The sequence below is a fragment of the Coloeus monedula genome (genome assembly GCF_965178545.1).
Source record: "Coloeus monedula genome assembly, chromosome: W".
NCBI lineage: Eukaryota > Metazoa > Chordata > Aves > Passeriformes > Corvidae > Coloeus > Coloeus monedula.
Window position 1 is genome coordinate 12,626,313 of NC_138821.1, and position 19,255 is coordinate 12,645,567.

At 46.4% G+C, this 19,255-nt stretch overlaps 1 protein-coding gene across 2 annotated transcripts in view; it reads left to right on the forward strand.

Annotated features, from left to right (window-relative positions):
• The window catches only part of LOC309584625 (transcription factor RFX3-like), a gene marked incomplete at both ends in the record, with an annotated part of 143,194 nt that overhangs the window by 41,473 nt on the left and 82,466 nt on the right, over positions 1-19,255 (forward strand). For both annotated transcript variants that reach the window (XM_082300757.1, XM_082300756.1), the window contains one exon: positions 17,975-18,224. In XM_082300757.1, coding sequence (XP_082156883.1) covers positions 17,975-18,224 — 250 coding nt within the window. The remainder of the gene's footprint in view (positions 1-17,974; positions 18,225-19,255) is intronic.

The following is a 19,255-nucleotide window of genomic DNA, read 5'->3' on the forward strand; positions in this document are numbered from 1 at the left end:
CAAGCAGCAAACTTCCCTTGACTGTATATCAGGATGGCAGATGGGTGCCTTGATGCCTCTCACCCACTCTTAGCACTTGCTGCTTTCTTTTGCAGCTTTTAGTATGTCCTGCTGTTGCAGTTTCTCCCTGTGAATCGCTCATTGGTTTTGCCCACTGCTAAGGCTTCATATCTTTTGCTGGTTGGTACATACAAGGAAGGGGAGTGAAGCAATATCCTGTTCCCATGGTTCACCAAAGACCATGGTGCCTCCTTCTCCAAGGTGCTGTGTGTTTGCCACTGCAGCTCTTTGTCTGGTAATCCTTGGAGGTCAGTGACATGGGGTCCTAGTATTTATTCTTGCAACACCTCAAATAGTACTCTGTTTCTTGTTCCCCCTTGTAAAGGCCCAGAAAAGCTGACTTTAGTCGTGGGGTGCATCCTCCTGCCCTCCTCCCCAGGCTGCACTATGATCTGAAAAATGCTCATTAGGCCTTGGCCTTGACTAACTGCACTTGGACTAAGCCCCTCTTGAGCTTATCAGAAACACTGTCTGTTCCCAGGAACTAACAACTCAGCTTATTCTGTGATTTCTCTTTTTTAACAAACAGCATTGGAAACTTATTTTTCTTGCCTGAAAAACAACCCAAGTAGAATAATATTTTTGTTATTGGACCTTCAAAGAAAGTTACTGACTTGAATTGCAGCCAGGATGGAAAATTACTATGACTAAAGCCCATTCTCCAACAACCCTATAAACAGCAGTCCAAAGTGAGACCCTTTGAACTCTTGATTCCCAGAAGATAAGGGGCTAATGTGTATGTCTCAAACACTGATAACCAGATGGCTGTGGAGCCAACCAAGGACTGGCCACCATGAGAAAAAACAAGATTTGGCTTGAGAAGGGGGGCCATGTGGAGGTAAGGCAGCACTTTTCTGGGATAAACATCCTTGTTGTAGTTCCTGGAGATAAGCACAGCACAGTACAGTGCAATCACAGGAATGAGGCCAAGAAGTGGGCATGGACTATAGGGGGAGATTAAGACCACCAAAGAGCCCTGAAAGCCCTCCAGACCATTTCCAGAAAGGTCTGAAAGAATGGACTGCACATGAGAATTAATGTGCATAGAAAGAGAGAAACCTGTCTTCAGGGCAGAGAAACCTATCCAGAAAAATGTACCCACCCCCAAGCCTGGGCAGTGCCCCCAGGACCCTGGACATCTCATCAGCCGGACCAATGCTGCTGGACTGATGCTGAAACCAGGATTATAAGATGGATGAACACTGAAACCAGAACTGACATCCCATCAGCTGGATTGATGCTGGAACCAGGACTGGTGATCTCTTTTTATCTCTTTCTTTTTCTCTTTCCCTCTTTAATCTCTTCCTTTCTGTTTTTCCTTTCACCCTACCCCTTTATCCAAAACCTACCCCTTTATCCAAAACCCACTGCTGTGTGCTTATATAGTAGGTCAGGGACTAACATACCAAATTCCATGCCAAGTGTGTAATTTACTAATAAAACTTTCTCATTGTTTGTGGACCCTCTGACTTTTGCCTTTCCTTTCGAACACGAGCATTTATGAATCTTAGGTGCTCCCTTCCCCTTAAGGATGGGTCTTCACACCCCTCCCTAATACAGCATAACCTAGTGACTTCCTTCTGCATCTCCTCCACCCAGGAGCGTGATGTGCAGTTTTTACAGCCCTCCACCTGGACAGCAGCTTCCCTGATAGGAAGCTCGGTCTGGGTGGCTGCCTCCACTCATTCCAGGCTAGCCTGGCTAGACAGCCAATTCCTGCCTGCTGCAGAGTACAGCTCTCATCTGGTCTCTACCACCATGTTTTCAACAATCCCAAAGCACTGCCTAAAAAGGTCCTATGATTCCCTGGAGACCTCAAGCTGCTGGATAGGCTTGCACAGCCAACAGCTATTTGGGGTGACCATTTGGGCTGCAGCATAGGACTGTGTTAGCAGAGCAGGCAGCAGTCCAACATCTAGTAGGATGTGCTGCCTTTCTCATGCACCCTTCTGCTTGAACTGCTGCACAATCTCTTGCGCCATTCCTCTCAGGCACTGTTCCCTACAGCACCACACCCTGGTCACTGGCACTTCCTAGGGGCCAGTTACATGTGGATTCCTGTGGTTTGAAGTGGCTGCACCAACAGTGGGGATCACCCAACTCTCTCACGCCCCTCTTATGAGACCTGTTGCCTGCCAGCCAGTCCCTACACACACACACAGCCCAAGGGTATTGGGAGCCCAGAAAGCTCCTCAAACACCCTCCAGGACTTCATAAGCATCACAGTCTTCTCAGCACACAGCAAATACTACTGCTGCTGCTACTACTGCCATTGCTGCTGCTGGTATTGGCTTCCCATGGTTCGAACTGGCTGGGGAACAGCCACCACCACCCAAGCGAATGGATCTCCAAACTGAAATCAAACACAAAACGGAAGTACACAGAAGGTGGAAGCAGGGACAGACTACTTAGGACAAACACAAAGATATTGCCCATACATATAGCAAGACAGCTCTGAAGATTGTCTAGTGCACACCCCCCACCCCCTGCCCAGCTCAAAGGACATAGGAGACTATCTGCACTAGTTTTATACTTTTTTGGGCAATAGTGGATGCTCTGTGAATCTTAAAGATTCCTTACTGAGATGCACTGAAGGATCCATTTGCCATCCAGACAAAAGAACCAGAGGCCACTGATGTGTTAGAAACCAACAGAGAGACACCTGTGACATGCCACAAAGGAATTAGGTTGTGTTCCTCTAAAAAGGTGACAAGGTCAATAGGCCCACTAAAGTGCCTCTATAGCAATGCATGTAGCATGGATAACAGACAGGAAAAGATGGAAGCCTCTGTGCACCTGGAAAGCTATGATTTAATTGCTATCACTGAGATTTGGTAGGACAAATTGCATGACTGGAGCGCTGCAATTGATGGCTATAAACCGTTCAGAAAGCACAGGCAAGGAAGAAGGGGTGGAGGGGTTGCCTTCTATGTAAAAAAAAATTGATTGACTGGAGAGAGCTGTCTTTGAAAACCAGTGCTGAATGGGTTGAGACCTTTTGGGTAAAAATAAGGGAAAAGCCAACAAAGGAAACCTCGTGGTTGGTGTTTACTACAGGCTGCCCGATCAAGGTGAGGATGTCAATTAAGCATTCTTACTTCAACTGCAGGAAGAATCGCGCTCACAGGCTCTGATCCTCCTGGGGAACTTCAACCACCCTGACACCAGCAATCTCTCTTCCCACAACCTTAACCTCAAGGTCTATATCCAAGACAGGGAGGAAGCAGTTCCTCCCATCATAGGAGAAGATCGGGTTTGTGACCACCTAAGAAACCTGAGCATACATAAATCCATGGGACGACACAAGATGCATGCCAGGGTCCTGAGGGAATTTGCTGATGTGGTTGCTAAGCCATTGTCCATTATATTTGAGAAGTTATGGCAGTCAGACCACATCCCTGATGACTGGAAAAAAGGAAACATTGCACCCATTTATAAAAAATGTTAAAAGGACCACCCTGGGAACTACCAACCAGTAGACCTCACCTCCGTGCCCAGTAAGATCATAGGACAGATCCTCCTGGAATATATATTGAGGCATACGGATGACAGGGAGGAGATTAGCACAGCCAGCATGGCTTCACTAAAGGCAAATTGTGCATGATTATTTTAGTGGTCTTCTACAATGGAGTGACTGAATCAGTGGAAAAGGGAAGAGCTATGGATGTCATCTACCTGGACTTCTGTAAGGCCTTTCAAATGGTCCCCCAAAATATTCTGACCACTAAATTGGAGAGATATGGGGACTGTTAGATGAATTTGCTGGATGGCTATGTCCAAAGAGTTACAGTCAATAGTGCAGTGTTCAAGTGGAAACCAGTGACAAGTGGTGTCTGTCAGGGGTCCATATTGAGACCAATGCTGTTTAATATCTTCATCAATGACATAGTGAGTTTGAGTGCACCCTCAGCAAGTTTGCAGATGACACCAAACTGAGTGGTGCAGTTGACATGGCTAAGGGAAGGGATGCCATCCAGAGGGATATTGACAGGCTAGAGAGGAGTGGGCCCATGCAAACCTCATGAAGTTCACCAAGACCAAGTGCAAGGTCCTGCACCTGGATAAGGTCAATCCCCAGTATCAATGCAGACTGGGGATGAATGGATCGAGAGCAGTCCGGAAGAGATGGACTTGGGGATATGCTGGTGGATGAAAAGTTGGTCATGGGCTGGCAATGAGCGCTTGCAGCTCAGAAAACCAATCACATCCTGGGCTTCTGTCTTGGGGTGACGTTATGATGTGTATCCCATATTGCTGCCCTATGCCCAGAAATTAACTTTGTGCCTTTCTATGCCTCTAAACTGAGCCTGAGAGGGGGAAGGAAAAACTGAGCAAAACTTTTTCAAAGCAGTTTGCAGCTTGTTCAAGGTCACACAGAGATAACGACTTTTTTTTTCCCCAGCTGTGGCAGGGGAGGGGGAAGCACCCGGCTTGCTGTTTCCCGAGTCAGTTTTTTGGCCAGTTGTCCAGCTTCTTTTTCTCCGGAGAGAGGCTGAAAGTTGAATTTTTTTTCCCTTCCCTGGAATTTCAGATTTTCTCCCTTTTCCACTGGACTGCTTCAATATTAGAACACATCGGGAGGACTTTCCATCAAGCACAGAGGGCCTGGCCCTGGGCCAAGCCCCAGCTCCGAGGAGACCAAAGGGAGGACTCTAACACTTTCCCAGGTTTTTCCTCCACAGCGAGAGATTTTATTATTTAGCATTATTTTCCTTTTCCCATTTGTTTGTTAAATAAATAGTTTTTATCTCTTTCACTTTCCTTTGAGGAAAATTTATTTTCCCCGAACCTGGTGGAGGAGGGGTGGTGACCTGCCTTCTCTCAGAGGATATATTTCTAAATTTAGCCAAACTGGAACAAATTTAGTGGCGCCCAACTGCGTGGCTCGAAGGAAAGTGAAAAAACCTGTAGTAATCACATTTTGGTTTGAATTTACTTATCCTGTGTTGGGGTAAAGTAGTCACCATGCTGGTTGAGTTCATAATGTCTCTCTGGCTTGATGTACTCATGTCTTTCTGGTCCTTAGGCTTCATTGAGGTACTAGTGCTTTTTTGGTCCCTAGGGTTGTTTGCCTATCCACAACTTGCTCCAATCTTGTCCTTGATATGTAAATTTTACAGAGAAGGGCTACGAATAAGGATTTCTATTTTGCTGTGCTCGGTGATAAAGATTTATAAGAAGTTAACAGAGGTACGGGCAGCTGTTTGAAGTGTGTATGATATGTGGTTTCTCCGTTCTAACTCCAGTCCTAGCTTCAGTAGCCTGTTTTGGGAATTTATTAGTAATTGCACCCAGATTGTTAGAAGAGGAGGAGACGGGGTTTCCTTTCCCTTTAAATTTGATAGGTTATCTTTTGAGAATGTTCAGTATCCCCTGGATGTTAAAGAGACCACCCTCCTGGTATTTAATCTGGTAATCTTCCTCTATGTGGTTCGCAGCTTGTCTAGAATAAGAGCTCAGATTTCCAGGGTGACTGCTGAGACACCTGACCCAGAGGTGGAAAATCCTGAGTGGTGTGGGGAATGGGAGGACATTGGCCAAACCCTAAAGAAATTTGCTGACCCGATAGTTTGGGATTTCCCATCTGAACAAATTCAGAAACCAGCTGAGGTGGGGAAATACCTGAAAGAGAAATACAATGAAAATTCTGAGAAAAAGATCTTTGCAATATGTTGGGCTTTGGCATATGCCTATCGCACACTGCAGCAGGTAAAGGTAGAGAGGCAGGAAGATAAATCAGTAAAGCCTGCAGACACCCCAGTCACTCAGACTGCAGCCACACCAGACAGCAAGCCCAAACCAGATGGAGAGTCTAAGCCACTGACAGTGGCTCCTGTCACGAGGAAAAAACACACAACCAAAACTGATCGCCCAGTGAAAGATGAGGACAATGCAGGGGAAGGAACCTCAAAAGATGCAGGGGAAGGAACCTCAAAACCACCAACGGACTCAGGCACAGAAACCATTACTGAGTCCATGTCCATAAAGGACCTTCACAGCCTAAGAAAGGACTACACCCGACGGTCCGATGAATCCATAATAAATTGGATGATCCGTATTTGGGATGCGGCAGGTGATGATGTGATGCTGGACAGGGCTGAAGCGAGGCATTTGGGATCCCTGTCACATGATCCAGTGATCGGCCAAGCAATGAAAAGGGAGGCTGACTCTGCCAGTCTCTGGAGACGGATCTTGACAGGCGTGATTGAAAGATATATGTGCGTAGATGATCTCTACATGCAGCAAACCCAGTGGAATACCATAGAACAAGGGATCCAGTGCCTGAGAGAACTAGGGGTGGTAGAGGTTGTCTTCACAGATGACCCAGGATTGAGGAGTCCAGACCGGGCCAGAGTTATTCCATACATGTGGCGAAAACTCATACAGCTTGGGCCACCAGAATACACTTCTGCTTTAGCAATAATGAAACCGGACTACGGTGCGAATGAGACCGTGCGGGATATGGCAGTGAAGCTCTGAATATATGCAGACTCTGTGCATGGCCCAACACATGCAAGAATCGCAGCTGTGGAAACACATATGCAGAAAATGGAAGATAAGATGGAAAGGAATCACCAGGAGATTAAAGAGTGCCTTCTCCGTGGACGTTCCCCAGAGAGAAGGAACATCCCACGAAGTGAGCTGTGGAAATTCCTGTGTGACAGTGGGGAAGACATGAAAAGGTGGGGTGGACAACCCACCTCTGCTCTGGCAGCACGTGAATTGAAGGAGCGCAAGTCTCAGAAAGGAAGTTCTACCAAAAAGGAAGTAGCTCCAGTTGCCTGTAGCCAAACTGCCGGAAGTGATGGAAAAGATGATGGCATGTCCGATTCTCATGAAGGAACCTCTAAGATGCAGGCCCAGGGAAAGAAGGATAACCAGGCATAGAGGGGCCCTGCCTCTAGCCAGGTAGAGGTCAGGGAAAACCGTGTTTTTTGGACTGTGTGGATTCATTGGCCTGGTACATCAGAACCAGAAAAATACGATGCCTTGGTTTGTAGAGAAATGGCTGAGTGAACAGGGACATGTATACATGCACAATCCAAGCTATATTAGTGAACTGTCCTTGACTAGAGGAAAAAAGAGAGGAGCAATGCTGATGTGGCAAGCAACAGGATGTTGCGGAGGGGGATGCTGACCATAGAAAGAGAAAGACTTATGTTAATTAGTCGCGTGCATATTAATCTGTAACCAATCGCTTGCTATTAAAGGCCGCGTGAACAGTAGCTGTAACCCAATAGTATGGAGCTTGCTTATGCGTGCTTGGGGAATTAGGGTATAACTATGGGTCTGACAATAGAATAAACGGAGTTCCATCATATCTCTATGAGAAGCGTGGTTCATCCTGGCAGATCCCTGGCTATTTCTGGCGCCCGACCAGGGACTGTTCCTCAGAGGAAGATACGCTCACTGATCACCAAAAGGAGGGTGACGACGACCAGTGACAGAGATACTGCGGGCAGACAGTGTCGACCGTGAGTCAAAGGACGTCAGTCAGGCCGGTAAGAAGGGTCGCTACCTTCCCTCCGTGATACCCTGCTAGCATGGATTTAGAGTTTGCGGCAGCACAGAAATTACTCCTCAGTATCCTCGCTAAGCGAGGGGAGGAGGTCAAGGAAAAGGATCTAAATAAGCTCGTTTTATGGGCGCAGGAGTATGGACATTTGCGAGTCCCCCCCCTCCTCTTTGATGCAGCCGAGTGGAGGGAAGTAGGGGATCACCTCTGGGACTGTACTATCCAGGGAAAAGGGAAAGAAATTACAAACTTAGGGCCCACCTGGAGAACTGTTATAAATGCCTTGAAAAATATGCAAGCTGAGTCGAAAGTAGCTGCAGCTGCGGTGGAGGCAATTGCAACACCGTCTGGTGTTGTCGCTCCTGCCCGAACTACACAGCGTGGGGGGCTGAGTGGACTGTTTAAAAGCCCGAGCGGGATAAAAGGGCAGAAAGCAGAGAAGCACTTTGAGACTGTCAGTGAGCTCCTGCGGGAGCAGGAGAAAGAGCTCTTGCAATCAGAGCCAAAAGAGGAAGTTACCACCACCACGCCTCAGAGCAAACTGAAGGTAAATGCGGAAGTTGCAGTTGACCAGTCAATGGGCGGAGCAATGGGCGGTCCTTCTTGTCAGCAGCGCCTCTACCCTGCTTGCCCACCCCCTCCACCTCCGCTGCCAGCAGAGATTCATCCCGGACCACAGACTGCTTCTCTGCCACAGACTGTTTTTCGGCCAGAGCCACAGACTGTTCCTCTGCCAGATGATGACATACCAATGACAGAGGTGACAAATGAGCTACCTGCTCATCCCCCAGGATCTTGTGTGAACCCACAACCATTGGAAAGATGGGCTCATCAAGTAGTAGAGGCAATGCATCAAATGAAACAACACTTTGATTGTGCTCTGTCTTCTATGGAAGAAAAGCTCAATTGAAAGCAGGAGCCACAACAGGGTCCCATTGAGTCCTGAAAGGGTGTGGCCCAGATGGCCCTGCAACTACAGGAATGGGCTCTAGTCGAGCCCTCCGCTCCACCTCCCAACTTTGAGCCAGGACGTGACACGTACAGCAGATGTTCCCAACCTTTGGAAAGTGAACCTCCGCTTGATGACCGACGACCTCACATTTGGACGACCACTTGGAGTCTGGGAACAGTCACTGAGTGTGCATACTAATCACCGCAGGAATTGTTTACGCTGTTATAATAGCTTGTGCTTGCGCTGTGGGGGCTGTGGAGAAGAGCTTACATGGGGAACTTGGAATGTAGATGAGTGAGGTAGTTTATGCCGAGAATGTTATCAAGTGCCTGAGACAAGTTTTAGGCAGTGCGCGCTATCGTGCTCAAGATATTTTGTTGTGTTTTTGGGTGCACACAGAAGGCTTTAGAGAACGTTGTTCATCGGGCTTGGCTTGTGCAAGAAGAAAAAGGGGGAATTGTAGAGAAATGGCTGAGTGAACAGGGACATGTATACATGCACAATCCAAGCTATATTAGTGAACTGTCTTTGACTAGAGGAAAAAAGAGAGGAGCAATGCTGATGTGGCAAGCAACAGGATGTTGCGGAGGGGGATGCTGACCATAGAAAGAGAAAGACTTATGTTAGTTAGTCGCGTGCATATTAATCTGTACCCAATCGCTTGCTATTAAAGGCCGCATGAACAGTAGCTGTAACCCAAAGGTATGGAGCTTGCTTATGCGTGCTTGGGGAATTAGAGTATAACTATGGGTCTGACAATAGAATAAACGGAGTTCCATCATATCTCTATGAGAAGCGTGGTTCATCCTGGCAGATCTCTGGCTATTTTGGTTGACACTGGTGCGCAGTGTACAATAATCCCATTGCAACATGTGGGGGTAGAATCTGTTTCTATTTCTGGTGTAACAGGTGGATCACAAAATTTGACCTTGGTGGAAGCTGAGGTGAGCCTGACTGGAAATGAGTGGAAGAAACATCTCATTGTGACTGGCCCAGAGGCCCCGTGCATTTTGGGCATAGACTTCCTCCGGAACGGGTATTTCAGAGACCCAAAGGGACTCAGGTGGGCTTTTGGAATAGCTGCTGTGGAGACAGAGGGCATTAAGCAATTGAACACTTTGCCTGGACTATCAGAGAACCCATCTGCAGTAGGCCTTCTGAAGGTGGAAGAACAAAGAGTACCAATTGCTACCTCGACAGTGCATCGCCGACAGTATCGGACAACTCAAGATGCTGTGATTCCCATCCACAAGATGATCCGTTAGCTGGAGAGCCAAGGGGTGATCAGCAAGACCCACTCACCCTTCAATAGTCCCATTTGGCCTGTGCACAAATCAGAAGGAGAATGGAGATTGACTGTGGACTATCATGGCTTGAATGAAGTGACTCCACCATTGAGCACTGCTCTGCCGGACATGTTGGAGCTCCAGTATGAACTGGAGTCCAAAGCAGCGAAGTGGTATGCCACTACTGACATTGCTAATGCATTTTTCTCCATTCCTCTGGCAGCAGAGTGCAGGCCTCAGTTTGCCTTCACCTGGAGGGGTGTGCAGTACACCTGGAACCGACTGCCCCAGGGGTGGAAGCACAGTCCCACCATCTGCCATGGACTGATCCAGACTGCACTAGAAAAGGGTGAGGCTCCAGAACATTTGCAGTACATTGATGACATCATTGTGTGGGGGAACACTGCAGCAGAAGTGTTTGAGAAAGGAGAGAAAGTTATCCGGATTGTCCTGGAAGCTGGTTTCACCATCAAGAAGAGCAAAGTCAAGGGACGTGCTCAAGAGATCCAGTTCCTGGGAGTGAAATGGCAAGATGGACAGCTTCAGATTCCCACTGAGGTCATCAATAAGATCACAGCAATGTCTCCACCAACCAACAAGAAGGAGTCGCAAGCTTTCCTAGGTGCCATAGGCTTTTGGAGGATGCATATTCCTGAGTACAGCCAGATTGTGAGTCCTCTTTACCTGGTTACTCGCGAGAAGAACGATTTCCATTGGGGCCCTGAACAGCAACAAGCTTTTGCCCAAATCAAGCAGGAAATCGCTCATGCCATAGCCCTTGGCCTAGTCAGGACAGGACCCGAAGTGAAGAACATGCTCTACTCTGCAGCTGGGAGCCATGGTCTGTCCTGGAACCTTTGGCAGAAGGTGTCTGGTGAGACTCGAGGTCGACCACTGGGATTTTGGAGCCGAAGCTACAGAGGGTCTGAAGCCAACTACACCCCAACAGAGAAGGAACTCTTAGCAGCCTATGAAGGAATCCAAGCCGCCTCAGAGGTAATTGGCACTGAAGCACAACTCCTCCTGGCACCCTGACTACCAGTGCTGGGGTGGATGTTCAAAGCAAAGGTTCCCTCTATCCACCATGCCACCAATGCCACATGGAGCAAATGGATTGCTCTCCTCACACAGCGGGCCTGTATCAGGAAACTGAATTGCCCTGGGATTTTGGAAATAATCACAAACTGGCCTGAAGGTGAAAACTTTGGTCTCACTGATGAAGAGGAACAAGAACCAGTGACACGTGCTGAAGAAGCTCCACCATACAACCAACTGCTATCAGAAGATACACGCTACGCTCTTTTCACTGACGGTTCTTGTCGCACTGTAGGGATGAAACGAAAGTGGAAAGCAGCCATATGGAGTCCCACACGACGGGTTGCAGAAGCTACTGAAGGAGAAGGTGGATCAAGCCAACTCGCTGAACTCAAAGCTGTTCAACTAGCCCTGGACATTGCTGAAAGAAAGAAGTGGCCAAAGCTCTACCTTTACACTGATTCATGGATGGTAGCCAATGCTCTGTGAGGATGGCTAGAAAAGTGGAACAAGCTAATTGGCAGCATAGAGGAAAACCAATCTGGGCTGCTGAAGAGTGGAAAGACATCGCTGCCTGAGTAAGAAAGCTAACTATGAAAGTCCGCCATGTAGATGCCCATGTCCCCAAGAGTAGGGCTAATGAGGAATATCATAACAACAAACAGGTAGATCAGACTGCAAAGATAGAAGTGTCACAGATAGACTTAGATTGGAAACATAAAGGAGAGTTGTTCCTAGCTCGATGGGCCCGTGATGCCTCAGGCCATCAGGGCAGAGATGCCACTTATAAGTGGGCGCGAGACCGAGGGGTGGATCTAATCATGGACAGTATCTCCCAGGTTATCCATGACTGTGAGACATGCGCTGCAATCAAGCAGGCCAAGCGGGTGAAGCCCCTGTGGTATGGTGGGCGATGGTCCAAATACAAGTATGGGGAGGCCTGGCAGATTGATTACATCACACTGCCTCAAACACGCCAAGGCAAGCGCTATGTGCTCACAATGGTAGAAGCCACCACAGGAGGGTTGGAGACCTATCCTGTGCCTCACGCTACAGCCTGAAATACCATCCTGGGTCTTGAAAAGCAAGTCCTTTGGAGGCATGGCACCCCTGAGAGAATTGAATCTGACAATGGGACTCATTTTAAGAATAGCCTTATTAACACCTGGGCTAGAGAACATGGTATTGAGTGGGTGTACCATATCCCTTACCATGCACCAGCTGCAGGCAAAGTGGAATGGTGTAATGGATTGTTGAAAACTACCCTAAAGGCACTAGGTGGGGGAAATTTCAAAAATTGGGAACATCATCTAGCAAAGGCCACCTGGTTAGTTAACACCCAAGGTTCCACCAACAGAGCTGGTCCAGCCCAGTCTGAATCCCTGCATACAATAGATGGAGATAAGGTCCCAGTAGTGCATGTCAGAGGTCTTTTAGGAAAGACTGTGTGGATGAATTCTGCCTCGAGTACAGACAAACCCATCTGTGGGGTTGTCTTTGCTCAGGGACCTGGTTGCACATGGTGGGTAATGCAGAAAGATGGAACAACGTGTTGTGTACGACAGGGAGATCTGATTGTTGTGTGAAAACCATCTGTAATGTGAAATGCCTGTATACCACTGCTTGCTGAGTGTCACTGTCACCATACATAGCTGTGTATACATATATGTATGTATTGATGTGCGTGTTTAGAGTTAGAATATATTAGTTTGGGCATTAAGCCAATGATATGGGATAAGGGGTGGAATGTCTTGGGGTGACTTTATGATGTGTATCCCATATCGCTGCCCTATGCCCAGAAATTAACTTTGTGCCTTTCTATGCCTCTAAACTGAGCCTGAGAGGGGGAAGGAAAAACTGAGCAAAACTTTTTCAAAGCAGTTTGCAGCTTGTTCAAGGTCACACAGAGATAACGACTTTTTTTTTTCCCCAGCTGCGGCAGGGGAGGGGGAAGCACCTGGCTTGCTGTTTCCCGAGTCAGTTTTTTGGCCAGTTGTTCAGCTTCTTTTTCTCCGGAGAGAGACTGAGAGTTGAATTTTTTTCCCTTCCCTGGAATTTCAGATTTTCTCCCTTTTCCACTGGACTGCTTCAATATTAGAACACATCGGGAGGACTTTCCACCAAGCACAGAGGGCCTGGCCCTGGGCCAAGCCCCAGCTCCGAGGAGACCAAAGGGAGGACTCTAACACTTTCCCAGGTTTTTCCTCCACAGCGAGAGATTTTATTATTTAGCATTATTTTCCTTTTCCCATTTGTTTGTTAAATAAATAGTTTTTATCTCTTTCACTTTCCTTTGAGGAAAATTTATTTTCCCCAAACCTGGTGGGGGAGGGGTGGTAACCTGCCTTCTCTCAGAGGATATATTTCTAAATTTGGCCAAACCGGTACCGCTTCATAAAAGGAAGTGTGGCCAGCAGTTTGAGGGAGGTCAATTCTCCCCCTCTACTTCACTCTCATGAGACCCCACCCGGAGTACAACATCCGGTTCTTTTAGAGAAAGTCCAGAGGAGGGCCACAAAGATGATTAGAGGGCTGGAACATCTCTCATAAGAGGAAAGATTATGAGAGCTCGTTTTTTTCAGCCTGGAGAAGAAAAGACTCCAGGGAGACCTTATTGCAGCCTTTCAATATATAAAGGGGGCAGAGTGGCACTTTTTGCCAGAGCTTGTACTGGCAGGACAAGGGGCAGTGGCTTTAAACTGAAAGAGGGAATGTTTACATTTAGATTTAGGGATCAAGAGCATAGCTGAAATGCTTGTACACCAATGCACTCAGTATGAGAAACAAACAGGATGAACATGTTGTAGTGGGTTGACATTGGCTGAATGCCAGGTGCCCAACCAAGCTGTTTTATCACTCTCCTTCCCAGTGGGACAGGGGAGAGAAAATAAGATGGAAAACAAGTAATAGGTTGAGATAAGGCAGTTTACTAAAGCAAAAGCAAAAGTTTGCATGAACATAAGCAGATAAAAAAAAAGTTTATACTCTACAGCAAGTGATGTTTAGACACTTCCCAGGAAGCAGGGCTTCAGCACATGAAGTGGTTGCTCTGGAAGGCAAACATAAATAGCAAATGTCCACCATTCTTCCTCCGTCCTTTAGCTTTTATATCTAAGCTGACATCATATGGTATGGAATATCCCTTTGGTTAATTTGGGTCATCTGGCCTATTTGTGTCCCCTCCCAGGATCTTGCCCACTCCCAGCCCCTTGATGGGGGGGGAGGATGTTGGTTAGACAGCGCTGATGGTGTGCCAGCGCTGCTCAGCAGCAGCCAAAACACTGGTGTGTTATCAACACCTTTCCAGCTCCCAATGCAAAGCACAGCACTGGGAGGGCTGCTATGGGAAAATGAACTCTAGCTCAGCCAGACCCAATACACATGCTTGAACGACCCTGTCTAGGTTTGAGACAAATTGGGAGGAAACGTCTGGAATGAACGTGTCCTCTAATAGAAGGCAGGTGCCAGCAGCCCCTCCTCCACTCAGGTTTGGAAAGAAATTTCTTGGAGGAAAGTGAAACAAAAAAAAAAGCTGTTTATTTAACAAGCAGGGTGCATGCAGGCATGAGAGAATGAATAATGTTAAATAATAAAACCTCTTGCTGTGGAGAAGACCTGGTAGATTCACAGTCCTTTCTGTAGGTGTGGCTCTGCTCTCTCCGGAGTTGGGGTGTGGTGTGGGCCCCTCCGGGCCACGGTGTGGGGCCTCCAGGTGATGGTGTTCCAGGCCGGAACAGAGTTCCAGGAGAAGAAGAAAAAGCCACAGTCCCAGAAAAACTTTCTTGCCTCACCTAGCAGGCTAGCTAAAAAGCAAAAGATTTTAACTTTCCGTCTCTCTCCTGAGAAAAAGGAGCCGAGAGCTGGGGAAAAGCAGGAAGGTGCTTCCTTGGCTCTGCAGCGGTGAGAACGCAGGGGAGTGTATGTGTCCTTGAACATAAACCGCACTGAAGAATTCGCTCGGCTTCCCCCCCTTTCTCTCGGACCCAGCTTAAAGGCACAGAAAGGCACAGAATTCATGTCTGGCATAGAGCAGGTGATAGGGGATACAGCATCATAAAGTCACCCCAAGACAGTCTATTAGGTCTATTATGAGTTATTTTTTGAATAGATATGAGGTAACAGACAAAAGGCCTTAAACAGAGTTACTTACTATACATTATAAACTAAAAGAACTACTAGTAGATTACATAAAACAGTGCATGACATAAAGGTACCTATATTATAGCTAGCAAATAAATAGTATAGATTAGGAGTCAATGTAACTTACTACCAAATTGATGATAGTGTACAGAGTCCTTTCACTCAACTGCCAGGAGAGTAACCCAAAACTCACGGTAGAAGAAAATAGTAGGAGACGGGACTCCGCAGTGATGGCGAATTCTTCCCACAGCGACCCCAGCCTGTCTCCCCTCCGATCCCGAGAGCGAGAGAGAGCTCGGAGCTGAGTCCATCCCCTCGCCCCCCAGCCAGAATCTCATGGTATCTCTGCCCTTCCCAAGAGAAAAGCCCCCGGCTAAGGGGGTGCAGCTGGCTGCACCCCTTCCCCCACCTTGGCCACTTCCTTTGTCTCTCTTAAGTACCGGTTGTTATTATCTCTTAGCAACAAATGGGAGAAAATTCCCTCAGAGAACAAGAAAAAAAAAGAAAAAAAAATCCTAACCTCCAACAAAGATTAACTGGTTAATGAGGCCCAAAGGTTTAATAGTTGGAAAGAATTGTGGAAAATTGCTGCTGTTCCTTTGACTTTTTTACTCCCTTCACAAACCCTTTCATAAATTGTAGTTCTTTTTTAGTTTTTCCTTCTTTTTCATAATAACACTGTACATATTGCTGTCCAATTTAAAATTTCACTCTGCTGAACTGAATGTCTTAAAATACAAATGAGTTCGGAATTTCAAGCTTCAGCCAGAGGATTTCAGTTAATTTGAAAACAAAGCAAAGCATTTATAGGACTCTTGTATATAGGACCCTCTTGGCTGACATTTTTTTGTCATGTTTACAGTTTTGTAATGTACACAGTTGTTGTGGTTTAACCCCAGCCAGCAACTAAGCACCACACAGCTGTTCACTCACTCCTCCCTCCCTGCAGTGGGATGGGGAAGAGAATTGGGAAAAGTAGTTTGACAGTTGGACTTGACAACTGTTGAGGTTGACGGTTGGACTTGATAATCTTAAAGGTCTTTTTCAACCTTGATGATTCTATGGTTCAATGATTCTATGAATAGTAAACCTCATGGGTTGAGATAAAGAAAGTTTACTAAGATAAAAAAAGGAAGAGAAAAGAATAGAATATACAAAACAAATGATGCAAAATGCAATGGCTCACTAGTTGCTGACTGATGCCCAGCCCATCCCTGAGCTGTGATTCCAGCCCCCTGGTGAACTCCTCCCAGTTTATATGCTAAGTATGACATCACAGAATGTTATGGGTTGGAAGGGGCCTTAAAGATCATCTAGTCCCAAGTCCCCTGCCCTGGGCAGGGAAACCACCCATTAGATCAGGTTGCTCAAGGCCTTATCCAACCTGGCCTTGAACACTGCCAGGGTTGGGGCATCTACAACCTCCCTGGGCAACCTGTTCTGGTGCCTTACCACCTTCACAGTAAAGAATTTTTTTCTTATGTCTAACCTAAATTTCCCCTCTTTCAATTTGTATCCATTATTCCTATCACTACAGTTCCTGATGAAAAGTCCCTCTCCAGCTTCCCTGTAGGTCCCTTCAGATACTGGAAGGTTGCTATGAGGTCTTCATGCAACCTTCTCTTCTCCAGGCTGAATAGCCCCAACTTTCTCAGCCTGTCTTTGTAGGTGTCAGGAAAATTAATCCACAAACACCAGAGGTTTATGTCCAAAAAGGAGACAGAAGAGTCCTGTTACTTCATTCGAATAAAGGGAGAGGCCATGGGCATTTCCCATGGGGTCTCTCAAATTGTTAGAGGATGCAGTCTCCTTTTTATCCTAATTTCCTGGCTGCATTTCCCTCTCTTTCCCCATTGACTGAGGTACTTGAGAGGTACAGACGCCCTTCTAATGTGTACTCCCCCCCCCCCCCCCCCCCCCCATTTTTCTTTTTTCTTGTGTCTCTGTTCTTTTTCTCTAAGTCCAGGGATTTAACACGGTCTTGAGTGAGTAACAGTCTGTGTCAATTAGTGAAATTCCTATGGAATTTATGGTTCCTCCCATTGCTTCTTTCACCTCTCAGTATCTGGCTTTATCTACCAGCAGGCCCACTGTTTGTAAAGACACCTCCTTCTCATTCCTTTCATAGGGGAGGTGCTCCAGTCCTCTTATCAACTTCATGGCCTTCCTCTGGACTTGCTCCAACAGTTCCATGTCCTTCTTATGTTGAGGGCACCAGAACTGTACTCAGTACTCCAGATGGGGTCTCACAAGAGCTGAGTAGAGGGGGAAAATCACCTCCATCAACCTGCTGCCAAGTCTCCTTTTGATGCAGCCCAGGATGTGGTTGGCTTCCTGGGCTCTGAGCTCATACATGGAGTATCGTTTGGGTCAGCTGTCCTGGCTGTGCCCCCTCCTAGCTTCTTGAGCACCCCCAGCCTTCATTCTGGCAGGACATGAGAAGCTGAAAAGTCCTTGACTTAGTATAAGCACTACATAGCAACAACTAAAACATCAATGTGTTATCAACATTATTCTCATCCTAAATCCAAAACACAGCACTGTACCAGCTGCTAGGAAGAAAATTACTTCTATTCCAGCTGAAACCAGTATACAAAATAAATGTCATATAAATAAAAATCCAGCTTTAACTGGAGGATTTTAAAAGTTACAACAATTTTTAAAATTACTATATAATATATTAATACTTGAATGAGATTTTCCTCTCACATCTTCAATTTTTGTCATACTTTTCTCCACTCATCTCCAGATGGGGCTAAAACCATTTTCTTTTAAGTTTAATGAATACTTATTTTAACAGTGAGTCCAAGTTAATTACTCAGTACTTTGACATATGAAATGTTATTTTGTGTAGATGCAGGGGGTTTTTGCCAATCCTATTAAGTTTGATTATAGCAACTGTACACTCTTTTCTACAGTGATGTTTCCCTCACTTAAAGAATTCAGATAAATAACTACTACTTCTTTTATTTTCTTTTCCTGAAGTCGAACAACTTATCCTTACACGGAAACCCAGATGTATAGCCAAAACACTGGGGGAAATTACTTCGAAGGAAGTTCTGCACAGGCAACTACAGTGGTCTCCTCTCATAGTATGGTGGGCACCGGAGGGATTCAGATGGGTGTTGCAGGAGGACAGCTCATTAGCAGCTCAGGAGGGACCTATCTGATTGGCAATTCAATGGAAAATTCTGGTCATTCAGTGACTCATACAACACGGGCCTCCCCAGCTACAGTAAGTACTTCAGAACTATGTTAAATCTTTGGGGATATTTCTTAATCACTATGATGTTCTGGCATGCTGACATGTTTCTGTAGCAAAAAGCATATTATGTTGGCAGAATCAGTAATACATGGCTTTGTCTTGCAAATATTTACATTTAGTTTAACTCTGTACATGCAAATAGTACAGCGCTGTCATGGTTTAATCCCAGCTGTCAACTAAGCACCACGCAGACACTCACTCTCACCCAGTGGGATGGGGGAGAGAATCAGAAGAATAAAAAGGAAAAAACTCATGGGTTGACATAAAAGCAGTTTAATAATTTTAAAATGGAAACAATAGTGATAACACTGATAGGAATAAAAAATTATAAGGAAAAGAAAAATATAACAGAGTACAAATAAAATCCAAGAAAGACAAGTGATGCAAATGAAAGCAATTGCTCACCAACCGACTGAGCCAGTCCAGCTGCCCAGTCAGTCCCCAAGCAGTGGCGCCCCTGCCAATGTCTCCCCTAATTGTATTGCTGAGCATGACATCATATAGTATGGAATATCCCTTTGGTCAGTTAGGGTCCCAGTTAGCTGTCCCAGCTGTGTCCCCTCCCGACTTCTTGTCCACCCCCAGCCTACTCATTGGTGGGGCAGTGTGAGAAGCAGAAAAGGCCTTGACTCTGTGTAAGCCCTGCTCAGCAATAACTAAAACATCCCTGTGTTATCAACACTGTTTTCAGCACAAATCCAGAACACAGCCCCATACCAGGTACTGTGAAGAAAATTAACTCTATCCCAGCCAAAACCAGTGCAGTTCACTGGGGATGCTTGCATGCATAAGAATGTGGATGAGATTGAAAATCTTGCTGCAACCTCCTTTCAGGTAGTTGTAGAGTGATAAGGTCTCCCCCGATCCTCCTCTTCTCCAGGCTAAACAACCCCAGCTCCCTCAGCCCCTCTCCTCATATGACTTGCTCTCCAGACCCTTTACCAGCTTCCTTGTCCTTCTCTGGACACGCTCCAGCACCTCAATGTCTTTCTTGTAGTCAG